Genomic DNA, 18,947 nt, shown 5'->3' with positions numbered 1-18,947 from the left:
CTAGTGAAATATATATATATATTATATTGTATAAATATGCATATAACATATTATGTTACATAAGTTACATAATATATAATATGTATAGACGAAGTGCGTACCTATATGTAAACTGTAAAACTAGTAGTAAATTGTATTATATTGTTGTTAGAAATAATATTTTCTTATTTCGATGACAATTGACAATTTACAATTTATCCATCAGGCCATTGCGCGTATATATTATATTATAAACTTATACAAAAACGAATTACATACACTGTAAATTTAATTTTAACGGCCACGCTGCAAAAATTATTGCGGTTATATGAACGTGTCGTCCGTGCTCATTCAAATGTATGTGTGTCTGACTATTGAACACATTTTTTTTTAAATATTAACATGACAAATGAGCCATGTAGGTATATCATATTATATAGGTTCGTGATATTATGTAACCATATACCTATATGTCCATATGCATTACGATGGAAATACTACGAAAAAAGCCTGTGTTGACCTACATATATATTGGCTTACATAACATTTTAAAACTTAACCTATACCTACCCAGGCTATAATATAATATACACATATATATATTTTATTTTATTTCATTATTGTTTAAAGTTATGGGTACCTATCCAATTTCTCAAATTAACATACCTACGACCTATACCTGAACAGGGTGAAATGGTCAAATTATACGTGAATGAATTATAACTTTTATGAAATAAAAAAAAACGAATCAATTTATTACAGAAATAATTTACTAAAGCTGTACGTTAATTATTGTTATTATGATGGATAACTTTGATAAAAAGTTATTTTTATTAAGTTTATTTTAGTTAGATATGATTATGTGAATATAGTATATACCTATGCATGATAAAAAATAGCCTTTGGGGAAATCGTTAATTGATCTATGTATAAGGTGTTCATGACATTTCTGACATAAAAGTTTTAATAAAAATAATAATTTAAAAGCTCTAGGTACCTACCTACTCTACAATATTATTTAAAATAAACAGTATTTAATGGTACGAGCAACGATAGTAGGCAACTACGATACAATTCTGTATTAATATATAGGTACATAATATTATGTGTATACCCACCATGTGTTTTAGGATTTTAACACGAATATGCATGGATTCCTCTTTTAACTTTAAATAAAATGTATACGAATTGTACTTATTATACTGCGTTATTTTACCTGCACAATGCATACATTTATGTTTGGACCAGAATTATGAAAAGTTGGTGTCGTTATTTTAAGCATTGAAATTTAAAAAACTTGATTCGGTTACAATTAAATTATATGATTTTTTTGAAACAAAATTTATTACGATATTCCTTAAAATTTACCTGAATATTATGTTTGACGAATCTCTTTCTAAAAATTTTGATTTGTTTTATCTATAAAACTATAACCTCTTTATTTATTTTGATTTATGATCTGCGAATTGGCTACTAAATACGGTATTGGCACTAAACCATTATGTACAAAATTTAAACAAACCCTATAGTTAAATAATCGAAAACAAAAAAAAATCCAACATAACTGAATAAAATACATGCACGCTATAGGTGTAGGTATAGTATACAATATTAAGCCATTTTATACTAACAAATGGTATAAAGTTTCTATCAGAAATAATAAAAAAACTGTACACGCTTGTGTTCAGTAATATAATGTTTTTAAAAATAGTTTACGAAATGGAAATGTCTACTTGGTTTATATACAGCTAGGAGCTTTCTATTACAGTCACATTCATACTTAACGGTCATTATAACGTCTTGATAAACACATTATATAATATTATTATAACGCGTAGAAGAAAAACAAATAAGCTGATATTTAATATTTTGTATAGATAATGTTTTTTTTTTAACATTGACAAATATAATTACTGCTGGGAAAGTCTAAATTCGTTTGTTTAGTATATAGTATGTATATAATACTATATAGTCTGAAGGAGTGGATTACCTATGTGGATATACAATTACGACTGCATATACCTATGTCCGTATCAAATTTCAACCATCAAGATCTAATACCAAGCTGTACATAAAACCGTGCTTTAGTCTAACACAACTAACTCGTTTGCTAATAGAGTATAAAAGGTAGGTAATATTTCGAATACGTCAGTGTCTTTTGTATGACTTACGAGGGATAACGTCGTCATCATTGTCAGGAGTTGATGTATCACGCGTCCTGCTCTTTATATTATGCGAGACAATAGAAAATAATCATTATCTACCTATCTATAATAAATTATGTATTTATGTACTATGTAGTACAAGTATCAACAACGTACATAGGCGATGTTTACAGAAATGCACGTTCGTTGATACAACGCGTAAAGGTATTTTAATTAAATATTTTGTTCCGTGGTCGTAATCATAGATGCGATATTATAATATTATGCCACGACCATAAATAAAATCATAGGTTTGCAGGGTTTGCGTGACGTATATTGTTACACGTATAATAGTCGCGTGGAGAAAAAGTTGCCATGGTAAAATTAAAATTTAAAATTTTTTTAATTTTTTAAAGCGATAAAACTCTGTTACCTAGCTATTATTATTATTGAATGTATAAGATATTATTATACATTATTTCCCTATGGGATGTAAATAAGTATAATAGTGAATTGAAAAGTACCCCACTTATGAAAAAAATAATTTATCTACGTGTGATTCTAGACATTCAGGCGATTATGAGGTTGATTTTTAATTAAATGATGAAAAATAGTTTTCGGACTTCATAGTATTTCATATCATTGAAAATGATTATATTGATATGTCAATCACCAATTATAAGTATGTTATTGTTAATTAATTATGACGATTTCCTTATAAAAAAAAACTAAAAAATATATACCATGTGTTCTTAACAGTTTGAGGGAATCTGTTGAGAACTCTGTTGAGTGTTGAAATAATTGTTCTCGTATATGTAAAAACACATCAACTAAGATTGATAATAATTAATAAATAACACTGATTTTATAAAGTCAAAAGTCCAAAACTAAATTTAAAAAAATTTATATTATGAATACTGAAAATATTATGTACATTTTAGAGTGAAAATAAAAACAAAGTTTGTACTTTTCTAAAGGATTACATGATTTAAGTAGGTCACACAAGGATTACATAGATCATGAAGTTTTAGGCAAGCGAATGAAGAATGTTGTACAAAGAACGGAACTATAGAATCACATACCATATTCCACTTCCATACAATTTTTTCCTCAGTTATTTAACATCAATATTGATTAAAAACTCAATAAAGAGACATATGGCCATAAGTACATAGTAAAAATATTAACGGATAGTGGTATCTCATATGAGTTATTAAAAATATGTAAAATGCTGTTTATCTTCGGCACTCCATAGTATAACTATAGTTATACCTGCCACCACACAATTATATATATGAGGACTGAATTTCGGAAGCTGATAATTTCAACATCTTCTATACCCAATACGTATTCGTATCAGTACTGATATGTTATATTACTATATGTATAATACCTATACGCAAGGGCGCCCGCAGGAGTGAGAAAAGGGAGCTAATGACCCCCCCCCCCCCCATAGAATTTTTAACTGCATGTACTTTAATAAAAATATCATTATAAGTTATAACATTAAACTTATATAAGACTATAGTCTATAAGTAATTTTTATCTTTCCCCTGGTGGGATTTTATCTATCAGGAGTTTATTTATTTATTTTTAATTTGTTTTAGTACGTTATCGATTGTTTGAAGACAATGACAATCAGAATAACGATAAACCGATTCTGAAGAGGGTTGGTGATGGTTCACTACATTTTGTGAATTAATTGTATAAAGTGTTAACAAAATGTTTTTAAAGATTTTAATTTTTTAGTCATAATTTTTTTAAAACAACGGCTTCATGCCCCACTCCCCAGTCCCCCTACTTCATAAAATTACTAATGACCGACTTGAGTCCTCTACAACAAAACATACCGATTACCGGCTACAGGAAGCCACAAAGGTGTACATTAATTACCTAGTTAGTTATTTTTCTAATTAACTTAAATAACCTATAACGTTACAAAATCCATCTTAACAACTATATTTTTCTAGTTAATACAAAAAATACTAGATAAGTAAAATTATGCTTATAAATTACTAGCTGATCCCGGGTACTTCGTTGCCCATTAAAAATGCCAACTCTATATGAATAATATGTTTTATTTTATAATATAACGGTTAAAATATACTAAGTCATAATATTGTTACAACAATATTTACTTTATTTTGGACATATTAATCATCCAAAAATTATTATTATAATAGCTTTAAAACCCATGACAACCATTTATAAACAAAAATTTTCATAGGAAATCTCAAAATCCCTGTTTGAGCACATCCCGGGGTTGGTCCTCTTCCTTTTTAAATTAGCCTGTCTTCTGCCCAGAGGTCTAATCTATCTCTGTACCAAATTTCATCAATATCGGTCCAGCCGTTAGGAATGCATAAAAGATACACAGACAGGCAGACAGACAGACAAACATTCATTTTTATATATATAGATTATATAGATACTAGGTTTACAGGTACCTACATAATAACAAATAATAATATGTGTAAACATAGTTATTATAACCATATAATATAGTTGCAAAAAATTAATTAACTAATTATTTTCTTGATTCATATTCATCATACTTTAAATTGCATAATGCATAATTATAAATACAAAATATGAACAAATTGATATTTTTTGATTTAATAATTTGGATAACGTAAACGTGTAAATTGTCGGCGTACCTATTTAGCTATTTATCTACTTACCCATTCACCTAACCACTACAGCTAGAGTGCAATAAATAAAAAGGAATAGTATAGAACAGCAGTTCTTAACCCGTGGTCCTCGGCCCCCTGGGGGTCCGCGATTTCTAGATATCTTTCATCAGGGGTCCGTGATCTACAAAAGGTTTAGAACTACTGGTATAGAATGCATTTTTAACAAAAAAAATAGTTATTATTTGAAAAAAATTTAAAGTTGAATAATCACTATATATTTATATATATAATATGTGTGAATTAATAGTAGGTAATTGAAAAACAAAATATAATTATAGTTATAACTTCTTTTTATCCATGTAAAGGTAATATTTGTCTCCATATTAACTTTAAACTTTTAGAATTAAATACTTAAATAGGTATATTGTTTGTTATCAACTATGAACTATTAACTTATGCTTTGTAGTTAAACGTTGACTTACGAACTCAAGTTAATTTTGTTAATTAATTTACCTATATATCATAATATTACATGCTTACCAAGAAGCGTTGTTTGGTTGAGCCGGAGGACAGTGTGCGTTGTTGTTGTTGTTGTTGTTGTTGCCACCGCCACTTCCGATGCCGGAAGCTTGGGTGGTAGTGGATGGTGTGGAAGTCGCCGCCGCCGCTGCTGCTACTGCTGCGGCGACGGCCGACGGAGTGGACGTGGCCGTCGTCGCAGCTGTTGACGTCGCGGCCGCCGCACTCTTGACACCGGACAGTGTGGCGTGGCCGGTATAAGCAGCCGTCGAACAGCATGCCAGCGCCGAGCTCTCCCTGATGCACGACGACGATATGCGGCGCGTGGCCGCGTGAGAGCCACCGTAACTGGTGGCCGCCGGTTCGTCATAACTGTTTTGTCCGGCACAAACCACGTTGGCGCTACTACACCGGGGCAGCGTGGCCGAGTGCGCGTCATACTGGACCAGGCATGCGCTGTTGTTGTTGTTGATGTTGTTTCCACCGTTGTTGTTGTTCGGCGGACCTTTTGGCGGCGACCCTGTGGAAGACAAGTGGGTGGTTTGCTGTCTGACCAGTCCGGAAGGCGATAGGTCCCTGGGCGATCGCGACCGACCGACGGTGCCGTACTGGTAACCACACCCGCCGCCGCCGCTGCTTCCCACGCCACCGCTGCCACCGCCACTGTACAGCGGCCCCGTACAGCAGCGGTTCGACGGCCTCAGGGTGGCTGTCGCGTACGCCCTGGACAGCGCGGCCGCCGAAGAAGGCATCGCGTCCACGATCGCCGACGCCCTCGAGTACAACGCGGCTGCCTCTTTCCGGGAGCTATATGCCGCGTCGTCACACCGGTCGTAGTGGCCGTCGTAACCATCGTCAGGAGAAACAATCGGAACAAACCTCTCAGCCGGTATGTGGTATCTACGACAAGACGCATTACATTGATGATTAGGTATTATTTATTTTACAGTGGTGCTGGCGAATTCTAGCATTTGCGTATTTTTTTGTTTGGTAAATCTTAGAACATCTCGAATTAAATAAAAATTGTTTCATATATTCCTGCTGAGATTTAATATAAGACATTTTTTGTTGCTAATTTTTGCTTATTTATACCGGTTTTTGCTATTTTAGTATTTTGCAAGTGATATTTTCAAGTATATTCTTATTTCTCATATTATATATTATAAAGGAATCAAACTCATTTTATTGAATTTTTATCTTACTCACTAATTAAGAATATTCAAAATTACAATTGGAATTATTGGAAATCTAAACTTAATAGGTTCGGCAAGACTACAGCACTATACGTCTATACCTATGCGCTACGCCATTTAGGATAGTGAATTTTGTTTTCGTGTGATAATCGCGTGCGATATGTATTCTCTACTTCTCAATACATAGAAATTATTAAAAATTTAAAATTTAAAACTTAGAAGTTTATATAGATATTTTTAAAAATAAAATGTTGATGTTTTCATGTGCTTATCACAACGCTCAAAAGTAACTATTTTAGTGCTAAAACTACGGCATTTTCTTCGTGCAAGTCACGGTGTCCGGAGAGAAGTGCCACTACCCCCCACCCAGCAGGCATGGCAGATATCTACGGGTGCCCACTATAATATCTGCCAAACACACAGGTGTTCACACAAAACCACAGTTCATCCCCCACAGTTCCAAATGATAACAACTTCTGCAGTTGAAGCCACCCACCCCCCCCACCAAAAAAAAAAAAAATATATTTATATACTAGTATCTATAACCGTGATTATAATATAGATTTTAGGTGTATAAGAGGGTCGTAGGCCTAATAATTATTATAGTGTGTTTCGCATTATTTCCTCCGGAATCGATATTTCGCGCACGATCTATAACACACTGCACAGGCATTTATTCCCTATAGTTTTGCAAGGGATTACGTGTTTTTTCGTCATTATAATAATAATATATACAGTTTTGACAATCAATTTTGTGTGTGTGGTATGGGCCGCCGCATGGTATTTTCCCGCAAGTTTATTAAGTATATAAACACACGGAAAAGGAAAAAACGTGTCGTCCCACCCGTGTAGTTCATATTTATTTATATTTATTTATTAGCGAAACTCCTTATCTAAATACTCCGGAATTTATATATGCCGTATAAATATAAGTAATAACCGCAGAATAATGGATTCCTTCTATAATAGACAAGGATACATGGAAAATTGTATAACAATGGACATTTTATTTATTTTATCTACGTAAAAATAAGATAAGATACAATTATCATACTAAATTACAATGTAAAATTGTAAAACAAAAGAAAACGTTTATATTTATTTCAAAACTAATTGACACCCAAAGAAATGTACCTATATCCCAACGATTTAATGTTGGAAAATCTCAGGTACGATATGAGAATTTTCAATTATATACGAGTATTTATGTAACATAATTATATGTATGTATATTGTATTTATTGATAATATTATATGTACTACAATTTTAATTCAATCAAATATACAACACATATTTATAAATACGTTGCTACTTTTATTGTTACCCTCCAAATAGCGACAGCTCTTATTAGTGGACATATTTTAATTCTCCCATAGGGTCTATTATAGATAGGTATCACTGTATACCTATCTACTAATCACTCACATTAATATTGAGTGCTTACCGCTTACCACACAGTGTCTCGTGAATTAAAATCACTAGCGACCAACAACCCGTATCACTGCTCCCGAAAAACTCGAATATATTAAGAAGTATATACCTATGTATAGCCACATCCACATAGAGAAATAAATGGTATAATATTATAATGTTTAAAAAGTTTTAGAGAAAAATCGGTTAAACTAAAAAATAAATGTTGGTTCGGTAAGATATACCGCCCTCGTACATATAATTTGCGTGCAGGACGTACCTACGTATATAAACGCGTGTTTATTTTCATAAAAGCTTTGAGGAATTTGGCCAACTAGGGGAAAAAAAATACCGGAGAAAAATTATTTTTCGTGTTTTTTTTACTGGTTAAAAAAATATAATATGTATGTGTATATCGTTTATAAGCTTTTGTTGAATTTTAAAATAAACCTTTTGCATAGAGTACCGCAATACACACACACACACACACACACACACACACACACACACACACACACACACACACACACACACACACACACACACACACACACACATACAGCGAGCGTGAAGGTAAGTTTGGGGTAGGTATACCGTATACGATACTTATATAATCAATACTCTGCCATACTGTCTTAAATTATGCTGCCGGTTGAATATAATATATACATATAAACTGTGAAGGTAGTAGTTATAGGTACCTTATACTGCGCAGTGGTTTTAGCTGGAAACTATATTACATATATGTATAATATAAACGTTCAGTGGTGTGTTTACGGGGGTCTTGGGTTTGACCCCCCTCTGCTGGACAGAAACATTTATTATACGCATATTTAAATTAAAGTTTTTGAATTTACATTTTATAATAATTATAATACATTTCAGTTTTGAAGTATTAAAATAATAAACCCGCACGCCTTACTCGTTTAAGCTATAGCTTTAGTAGTATAAACAAAATAAAAATTTAATTTACTCGTATGATTACAATTTAATTTTATTAAATAGCTCTTGTCAACTGAACACATATTGTAAAACATTTTCGATCAATTTTAAATGAATTTAATACGTATACATATACGTTTTTAATAAATGTAGGTATAGTGGGATGACCCGGCGGAGGGAATTATGTAATTTATAAAAGGAAATACTTAATAATAATATGATGTTTGCTTCAAAAAGCTTCATTGTTACCTACATTTAGAGTTTGGACATCGTATATTATGGTATAATATGCTATACAATGATTTATAATTCAGTGGTGCATTTATTCTGAGAAGTGAGAGTTATAGTCTTTAAAGAAAAGCATATATATAGAGCTAGTCGGAACTGTAGTTGGCAATATTTTATATTATTTAGTCAATATTATATTGCGTTCATGAGTATTTCCCTCAACCATTCAAAGTTTTAAGACTTAAAACATAATATTCTATTGACGTGTAATGCACGATTCGCACGTAATAATATATTCCTATAATTGTATATTATAAACTATCTGACCCTGTGCACTTCATTGCCCTTAAAAAATGACAACCCTTTAAAAAATTGTGATTGTTCAAATCCTTTTGGATGTAACTAGCAGCAGAATGTCCAATTCAGCCACCCTGGTATGCAATCCGACTATACGCCGGATCGCGGACATTGTACGACAGCATATCAAGTAGATATGTAGGTATATCTAATATATAAAAATGTCACGCCACAGTGTTTGTTATTGAACTCCTTCGAAACAGCTTGACCGAAACTAAACAGTGTTATAATTATTAATAATAGGCGTATAAATCTCCAATTAAATGAATCAAGTATAATAGAGAAAATCGGAATAAACATTTACCAGACTTAATGGAATGCTTTCGGTTACCAATTGTTTCACATGAATTTTTTGAGTGTACTGTTGATAAAAAACCATTTTTGAAGATAAATAACAATTGTACTATATAATATTTTTATACTTGATTTTCTTATTTTTTCAAAATACCTATATTATGTTGGTAGGTAGAAAATATTTAGATGAAGCTTATGTTGTTCATACAGTCCTGGGCACTGACTTAGAAGCACCAAATTTTACTTGTTGTGGTATGTTTTAATTATGAGAAAAAGAGCCAAACACCATCTTCCTCTATTGTTTAACATAATCACAAATCAGTGGAAAACTATCCCAATAATAAATTATACCACTAAATAGTTACGGTGAAACGTATTTACTCGATGATGGTTTGAGTTAAAAATATGACCGGATTTAAGAAAATATTGAGAATTACTCTTAATACCACCAAGATCAAATCGAGTAAATAAGTTTCACCATAACTATTTAGTGGTATAGTTTTCCACTGATTCGTGACTATGTTTAGCAAAAGAGGAAGATAGTGGAATTCCAACATGAGTAGCTGAGAGAATGGTCAAACGACCAATGTTGGCCGCGTCTCCTTCAGTAGCGATGGCGTCACGCAAGTGAATGTACTCGTCTGATCGTAATTTCTACTGATTGAAACGAATGAAATTGAGACGCTCCATTAATATTCAAATTAATAAAAATAATAATAAATAAATATTATTCTCAACTCCTATAACCCATAGGTAGAAACCATTAATAAACAAAAATTTCTATCGTAAATCTTAAAATTCCTGTTTGAGCACCTACCGGGGGTTATCAATTCCCTTTTTAAATTAGCCTATGGCACTCACAAAATATGTGGCTTTCTATTGGTGAAAGAATTTTCGGAGTCGGTTCAGTAGTTCCAAAGATTACCTTCAACAACGTTACCTAACAACTCCTCTTTATATACTATTATATAGGTATATAATAGTATAGATATAGATATAGATTTGAAATGTTTTTAAAATACATTAGATACGTTTTAGTGTATTACGTATATTGAATTTTAAAACAAGGTTTCCAAAAACCATGGTTCTTAAAAAACAGGTAAATATAGTAAATGTATATAAATGTATAGTAAATCGTTATTAAATTCTGCTCCGTTCTGCTATTTAAATAACTAAATTTTAAAAAATCTGCGCATTTTCAACATCCTCGTAATTATAATAAAAATCTATCAATATAATACGTTATATAATATTATTATGTTTCATTATACTCGGATAAAGTGCATCGGAAATAGTATCAAAAAAAGTAGATAAAAAACCTTTATACCATTTGTAGTCCCTCATCGGTCGCAACAATATTGTGCCATCGTTTTAAACCGTTCCTATGATCATCACAAACACATAAACAATAAAGTGAGTGAGACCAATATTTTTTATAGCATGACATTATAAATTTAGCTTTGATTAAGGTTGCTGTTTTTTATATAGCTGCGAACCAATAGGTTCTTTTCTCGCATCGTTTTATTGTTTTCATTTTTATGGCGCCAACCATAAAATAGACATTTTAGATAACCCTGTTAGAGAAACTGAGAAAAACGTACCCTCTTATCTAATTCATTCCTAAGAGGACACATTATAGTATCATTCTTTCTCTGTCTTACACACGTGCATGTATATTACATGTACCAACCTATTATAGTTTCAAACCTCTCTTCGTAATTCACTCATTGTGATTGCATTGTATTTAATTGTTTGAGTTAAGGTATTTTTAAAATCTAATTAAAAATTATTAAGATTATCTGTGTTTTATCAGAAGCTTTTTAATAAATAATAAAATAAATTGTTATAAATAACTAAAAAATTTAAAAAAAATTAATTCTAATATCTTTCTATAAAATCATAATATCAAAAAAACTTTCAACTAAACAAAGATAATGTTATTATTTTTATTCTTCCTTATAATCGGTTATAACACCTTAATTTAAGCAATGTAATCACATCAATAAAAATACAGAGAGAAGTTTTTACTGCATAGTATCACGTATGTAAGACAGAGAAAAGTTTTTACTGATGCGTCCTTTTAATGTAATGATTTCTTGCCAAGTTCGCTGTAAAAAAAACTACAAACTCAGTATATAAGAGGCAGACTAGCAGTATTACTTACTTCTAAGGTCCAAGGGATCACTATGGAGTATTATAGTATTATAGAGGGCTGTCAACCGTTTGCGCTCATTTTGGATATTTGACCTAAAATTTGATAAATCGTTTGCTCACACATTTTTCAAAAGGTTATGGCAAGTTTACTCTTGTCTTAAAAAAATTGGTGTAGCACTGTAGCACATTGGTCATTTAGACCAGTTGGAAAATATGATACATCGTTTAATAATATATTAATTATACAGGAAAATTATCATTGTTGGTTTATAATACCTACTTATTTAATTATTCGTGATTGTTTTTATTTTTTCTTATTAATATGTATGTTATTATCCTTTTTATTAACTACTATTGATCACCGTGCTTAAATATTGAAGTGAAAATAACGTACAGTACAACAATAAATATTTATAGTAATTTGTCTTAAGCCAACTTTACCGAATTCTTACTTAAATTGTCTACACGTTTGACACAATATAATACATTGTATGTAAATACAATGCATTTTTAATAAGTAGCATCGTAAGTTCATATACAGTTATATTATATTTACCTAACGGGAGCCTGTGATTAATATGTAGGTATAGTCATAGACGCAACTAGGGAAAATTTTCTGGAAAGGGGTCTAGAATTGTATATCAGCAGCACAGACCTTGATAATATTTATTTTGAATTAAAATATGATAAAATAACTGGGGCCAATTGTAATGTTTCCTAATCGCGCTCCCCTAACTATGGGTCCCACCTATAGATGACTTACATCTCAAATATGCATCATAATATATTCATACTCTTTTCAGGTAGGTACCATAAACTCTTTGAAAAGGAAAGGTGTGCAGTTTTGTCAGTCCAGATAGGTATTATGAAAGTTTGTTGAATTAGAGTTAAGACTAGCATAATATAAATATCAACAGTATCGTACTTTATCGTCGGTTCATCTATTAGTCGACGATGGTTTGTTTCATTTTTGATATAATATGTGCGCATAGGTACCTACCTATTTCAAGGTAGTAAAATTAGTATACGTTATTTAATTATGGCAATTTATATGCGTTATACGTTTTGCTTATTTTATCGGAGTATGGGAATAATATACGATTTGGTGGTTTAAAGGGCTCCCGAGGACTGAGTGGTAAATTCTATGTATCAACGTTTCGGGCCCAGTGGTGCAAAAAGATAATTTTTAAAATACTATCTAGATAAAATAATACAGATATAAAAATATCACACTTACCACAACTTTTTCTAGATATTAGATAAAAAAATAACACCAATTTATTTAGGTAAAGTGGATACTGGATAGGTACTATATTTGTCTTACAAAACCGTTATCAGTATGGTATGGAAGAAGTTTAGGGCAGAATACGAAGTGCCAAACACGTATTTTGTTAAAAGTAAAATGGCCGGTGAGGAAATTACTGTTCTGAGGATCAACACTTAATCAGATACCTAGCTTACTTTTACCTATCTAGATAGTATATAATATATATAGTTTAAAAAGGTAATTTAAACAGTTTTCATCCATACTTGAGATAAGGATATCTATTCCTTTTTTTTTTAAATGTATCGAGTCCACACGTATAGGTACTATATTGTCCGGTGAGATGACTTTATTATATGTTGCATTATGGGGTGTCGTTAGACGTGACATAAAGCACACACACGAGAAAAACAAGCGGATTCACCGATAGTTGGGGGGGGGGGGCTTGCTTACCTGGAATAAGCGGATTCGTTTCGTTTGGCGGCGGTGGCATAACTATCGTGGTGACGCGCGGCATAGTCGAACCGTTCGGCCACCGGTGACGGCGGTGACATGAAGCTTTCAGACGTGCTCTGCGATACCGGAAGATAATGGTTGCGGCCGCCGCCGCCACTGCCACTTCCTGTTCCGGCGGCGGTGCCATGACACGATGACGACGACGATGACGAGTACCGATCGTCCGGCGGCTGCTGCTGGTGATGGTATTGTTGTTGTTGGGAGTGGTGTTGTTGATACGACCGGCCGGTCGACGATGCGCCCGATGAGTACCGTTCGGGGGACGGCGGTGGAACGTACCGGTCAAGTGCCAGGTCATGCAAACGGTAATGGCCCTCGATGGTGCCGTGGTACCGTTCGGCGGGAGACGGTGGTTCCAGCAACGATGCCGACGACCGGCGCAGCGTGCCACCACTGCCGCTGCCGCCAACGCTGTGGTGATTGTTGTGGTGATGGTGGTGGTGATGGTGGTGGTGGTTTCGGTCTCTGCGGATTTTACAGTAGTCGACTCCATCTTGACCCGGCGGTAAGGGTCTCATATTGCCGCCATTGGCGTCATTGTCAAGACATCTGAAACGATCAATTATATATTATATTTTAAGTATGTTTTTAGATGAAACCTGTTTAGTTATATTTTAGTAGTTAAGTTAGAACAATTGTTCAGATTTAACTGGGATGTATTGGTTTTATAATATGATGTGTGTTTTTTCCCAAATGTATTTTTTATTTTTTTCCGTCAGAAGATGATTTTCATAGTAGAAAAAATGATTTGATCTTAAACTTCTAGCGGTTTCTAGTAGAAAACTAGATCCAACCTTCTTGGAGCGGAGGCAAAACTGAAATATTACCCTATTTTTCTTAACTATCAGAAAAATCCAAAATTGCGACATAAATATTTGATAAAAGCGATTTTATTATTTTATTGTAATTCAACAACAAATAACCGATTTTCTTTTTAATATTTTGGCTCTTTTTGAACTATAGACAGTTGAAATTTTTCTTTACATTTTGATATTATAATTTCTTCTAAAAAGCTTGAAAATGTAGTGCGACGTTTCTCATAAGTTGGCGTAAATTAAATTTAAAAAAAAACTTAGCTACTATATTATATTATAGCTATTATAACCTACTTATTAGTTATTTTTTATTATGAATTATGACTGTAGAAAATATTGACAAAATCGTATCAAATGTGGTATACCTATGAGTCTATGGCTAATCAGTAAACTTGTGTGTAAATGTGCCATCATTCAGTTACTATCAGCTGTATCTAACAGTATAACCTTATTATAGAATGATATACTTTATTATCTTAGACCTTAGTCTGTAGTTATAAGCTATTAATGACTTTCGGGGTTAGCCCCTTAAAGACCTACCATTTGTGTCTTTGATTTTATCCCCACAATTCACTAAAATTTTTTATTTCTTATAACATTACATATTCCTATCTTAATGAAAATTTCTGGGCCACTGGTTACTGACAACAATCGAAGAATTTTGAAGAAATGTCGAAAGAACAACTCCGTCACACCAGCACACCACACTCTTACCCTAGCTTTTGGAATTAAAGATTGGAATTCCGAACTTTCTTGTAGGTTATAAAAAAAGTTATCGTGCTTACATTTCTTTACAGCATGTAAAATTATCTTGTGAAATTTTAGTACAAAAATTCAGCATTTGGCGTGGGAGTGGCTCAACACTCAACAACTAAGTATATCATGACTTTTCGACGAGCCTCGCTCAGATTTGTTTTCTACATCACGATAATTTAAAGTATTTGTCAAATTAAATATAATACATCTTAGTATCTTACACTGAAATACACATGTCTAACATACGGGGATCATCGGATTTATGTACCTATTAGAAACGAACTTTTTAAGTTTTAATGGTATTAAAAAAAATATAAATATATATTTATATAATATAATCAATAATCATACTTAATACTTAGGTAGGTACCTACTTACTACAAAACAAGGACTCTTGTGGGTTCACATATTTTTTATCGTTAGTATTGTATGTCAAGATAATTGTTAACTATTAATAATAGTTAAGCATTTTATGCTAAAAAAGAATCACATATTATTATGTTTTTTATAACGTTATCAATAGTTAACAATAATATATATGGTTTATTAATACATATTTTCTTAGGTAGTTATTCGAAAATAATGTATTTTATTTGAACACTAATGTAAATGAAATAATATTATAATATTGTGGTTGAACATTTTAATACTAATCATATACCTACAGTAATAAAGTCAATCGAAATGTAATTTGTTATCAATATTTTAAATTTCAATGAAAAATTGTTGTTACAGTATAGTGTAAAACGAAATAAATAATTACAACATTATAATAGTGGTAGCATAGAATTTCTAAAAATGTTTAAATGCATAAAGCAGTACAATTGTTACAATATTTTCCAAAAACATAATGCTACAAAATCGTTTTTTGATCAATTATATTGAGCATCTTTTATATTTTTTATCCATGCATTTTAGTGGTTAGGTGCATAAAAGAATATTTATAAATTCGTGTTTGATAGTTTTTGAGTGCATATAAGACTCCATATTCTATGTTTTATAATAATTGCAAATTTTGATTGAGTTTCAGTTTATATAGATAGGTTGTAGATATACGCGTCATATCTGCTCAATGCTTTAATGTGTTTATTTTATTAAAGATATTATAATATAGAGAATGAAATCCTAGGCAAATTATTCTTTTTTTTATGTAGCATTAAAAAAACAACAATTTACGGCGAGAGGTTTTAAGTTCACTCGCCGAGTTTAATCAATACCACGCGCTTTTACTTCCGTTTAATATAAAGCTTTCGCCGTATATTCATTTATTCCAGCTTTTATTTTTAATCTCAATTTGAATGAAAAAAAAAAATAGGTACTGACGGGGCAGTATTTTAAGGATTTTCCTACTCTTTGGTCGTTCGGTTCTCAACCAATGATGTATTATTATTTAGATTTTAAAATAAACGATAAATCATTTTAAAATACAGGTATCTACGTATTGATACGTAGTATTGAAGTATTTATTTTTTTTATACAGAAATAAGTGCCGTGACTTGCTTGTATAAATTAAGTACTAAAAAATTAAGTATATTCATAAAAAAAAATAATAATAAAATAAAAAAAAATAAAATATGTATAATACATATTATAGAAATAACAAAAAAAAAAAAAAAACGAGCGAAAGTGTCATTAATGGGTGGCTGCTCTCATCAAACGTAACATGTTATATATAATTTATTGTAAACTGTTATTATTATTAATATTAATTTGTTTTGATACCTTATATGTATATTCTGTATCACATTTACCTATTGTGCCTAAGGTATAGATTGTAAATTTCTCTTAAAAAAAAAAAAAAAAAATTATACAGAAATGTAAAATTCAAAATAACAAATTACATTTAAATAAATGTATAAAAGACAAATATCTATTGTTTTATATTTCTGCTTTAATAAAAATCTAAGACACTCGTATATCATCGAAAATTCAAGATACTCGGATAGGCGATAGGACAACAATGTGAATTTAAAATATTAGTGGCAAAGGGCACAATATGGTGAAGTCATGTGTTCAATTCTCATAACTAACCAGTATTTAAAATGGTTATGAATACATTTTTTCAACATTTTTAGAATAGTTATTTGACATGAAATATTTTAAAAACAATAAAACTTCTAAAAAATTACTATACAAAAAAATATTTAATTGTAAAAATAAATTATTTTACGAAATATAGTTATGGATTTCCTATCTAATTATTGTATTTATTGTTTATTGATACGTAAATATTTATAAATAAAAAAATTAATATAATTTTAATGAAATCTTGTGTAATAGATTTTCACGTACGTAAACGTGAACAATATATTTACCTATTTATTTTTATCGCATTGCATTCTTTTGTTGTTTTTTTTAGAAATTTCCGCAAAATAACATTACCCAAGTTTACCATGAAAATGCTAGCTCACATATTGTTATTGCGAAATCTTAGGCACCCTGCTGTACACCTAAATCGTAAAACGTAGGCATGCCACGAATGTGAGAATTGGGTATTCTTCCAACAACGTAATATAAGTGACAACATAACAAGTAGATTTGTGAAAGAAGATGTGTTCATTACACGCATTCCTCTGATACATAAAGACATGTTTTTCGATTTTAACCAATTGCTGCACCACGCCACTTCGATTTTAAACCACTGAAAATTCGAAAGTCTCGAAAACGGTCGCTTTTTGTAGTGGCCACTGAATTGAGAAACACGCGTGTTATTTATCACAAGGTGGCCTTGCCAAAAAACTTGTACATTTTTACCTCAAAGATAACACTAATACAATAATTGTAAATGTATATATATGATTTAAGTTAAGTGTTAGTATAACAGTACAGTTTGATCAAAATATACGATACAAAGTATAATATTATACAAATTGAATGAATGCAAATTATTAATATTGTTTTTAAAACTAAATTGTTTCATTTCAAGGTTATCACAAATTAATATATCGTGTTAAATTTCACTTAAAAAGAAGCCGTATTGAATCATAAAAATTATTACCTACGCCCAATTTGTTATCGAATATGATAATAATTTATAGGTTAAAAGTATTTATGATTTATTGGAAGGAAAATATACACATAATTCACGTCATTATATATGTTTTAGGTATAATAAATAATAAATATAGATACATATTAAATAGGATTGAAGGTTAAATATTATTTTATGGTTGTGAATGAGATGATATTATCAACAAATAAATTTTTCATTTTTCATTTTTTGATTTGAGTGGTTTATAATATAAATTATACGATATTGTAGTATAATACTATTGCTACATTCCCTAATATCTATGAAAACAATTTTTACAACATGATTAAGATTGGAATGACAAATAGTGTTTTTCGAATTTTTCGAAACCTATCAAGACAAAAGGTAATAGTGAATAAATTAAAATTGTATCATATTATTATGTCTACGCATAGCTATTACTAAAATAAACAGTTGATGGAAATACAAAGTATTTAGCATTATTATTTTATAAATCAACTACTTATACAAAAATAACCACAATCATACATTTTTATTTAAAATACATTACATTTTACCTTTTTCGATGACTTTGCGGAATTTTCGCAATTATATGAAAAATTACCAGTTTATTTTAGAAACAACAACTTCAAAGTAATAAGCACCAATGCACCATCTTTGTTTAATTTTCAATTGATCGACAAGATATAAATAACATGTATTATATGTTATATCAATATTATCATCTTATAGACTTCATTGTGACTCAGG

The 18,947-nt window shown here is 31.0% G+C and overlaps 1 protein-coding gene across 2 annotated transcripts in view; it reads right to left on the bottom strand.

The window, feature by feature from the left end:
- The window catches only part of LOC100162164 (inactive rhomboid protein 1), a 71,028-nt gene that overhangs the window by 12,182 nt on the left and 39,899 nt on the right, over positions 1-18,947 (bottom strand). For both annotated transcript variants that reach the window (XM_001949985.5, XM_003245276.4), the window contains exons 3-4: positions 13,572-14,183; positions 5,297-6,175 (exon numbers count right to left, since the gene is read on the bottom strand). In XM_001949985.5, coding sequence (XP_001950020.2) covers positions 5,297-6,175; positions 13,572-14,152 — 1,460 coding nt within the window. In that variant the 5' untranslated portion in view covers positions 14,153-14,183. The remainder of the gene's footprint in view (positions 1-5,296; positions 6,176-13,571; positions 14,184-18,947) is intronic.

The sequence above is a fragment of the Acyrthosiphon pisum genome, chromosome A1 (assembly GCF_005508785.2).
Source record: "Acyrthosiphon pisum isolate AL4f chromosome A1, pea_aphid_22Mar2018_4r6ur, whole genome shotgun sequence".
NCBI lineage: Eukaryota > Metazoa > Arthropoda > Insecta > Hemiptera > Aphididae > Acyrthosiphon > Acyrthosiphon pisum.
This window is presented reverse-complemented; position numbering and strand designations above follow the sequence as displayed.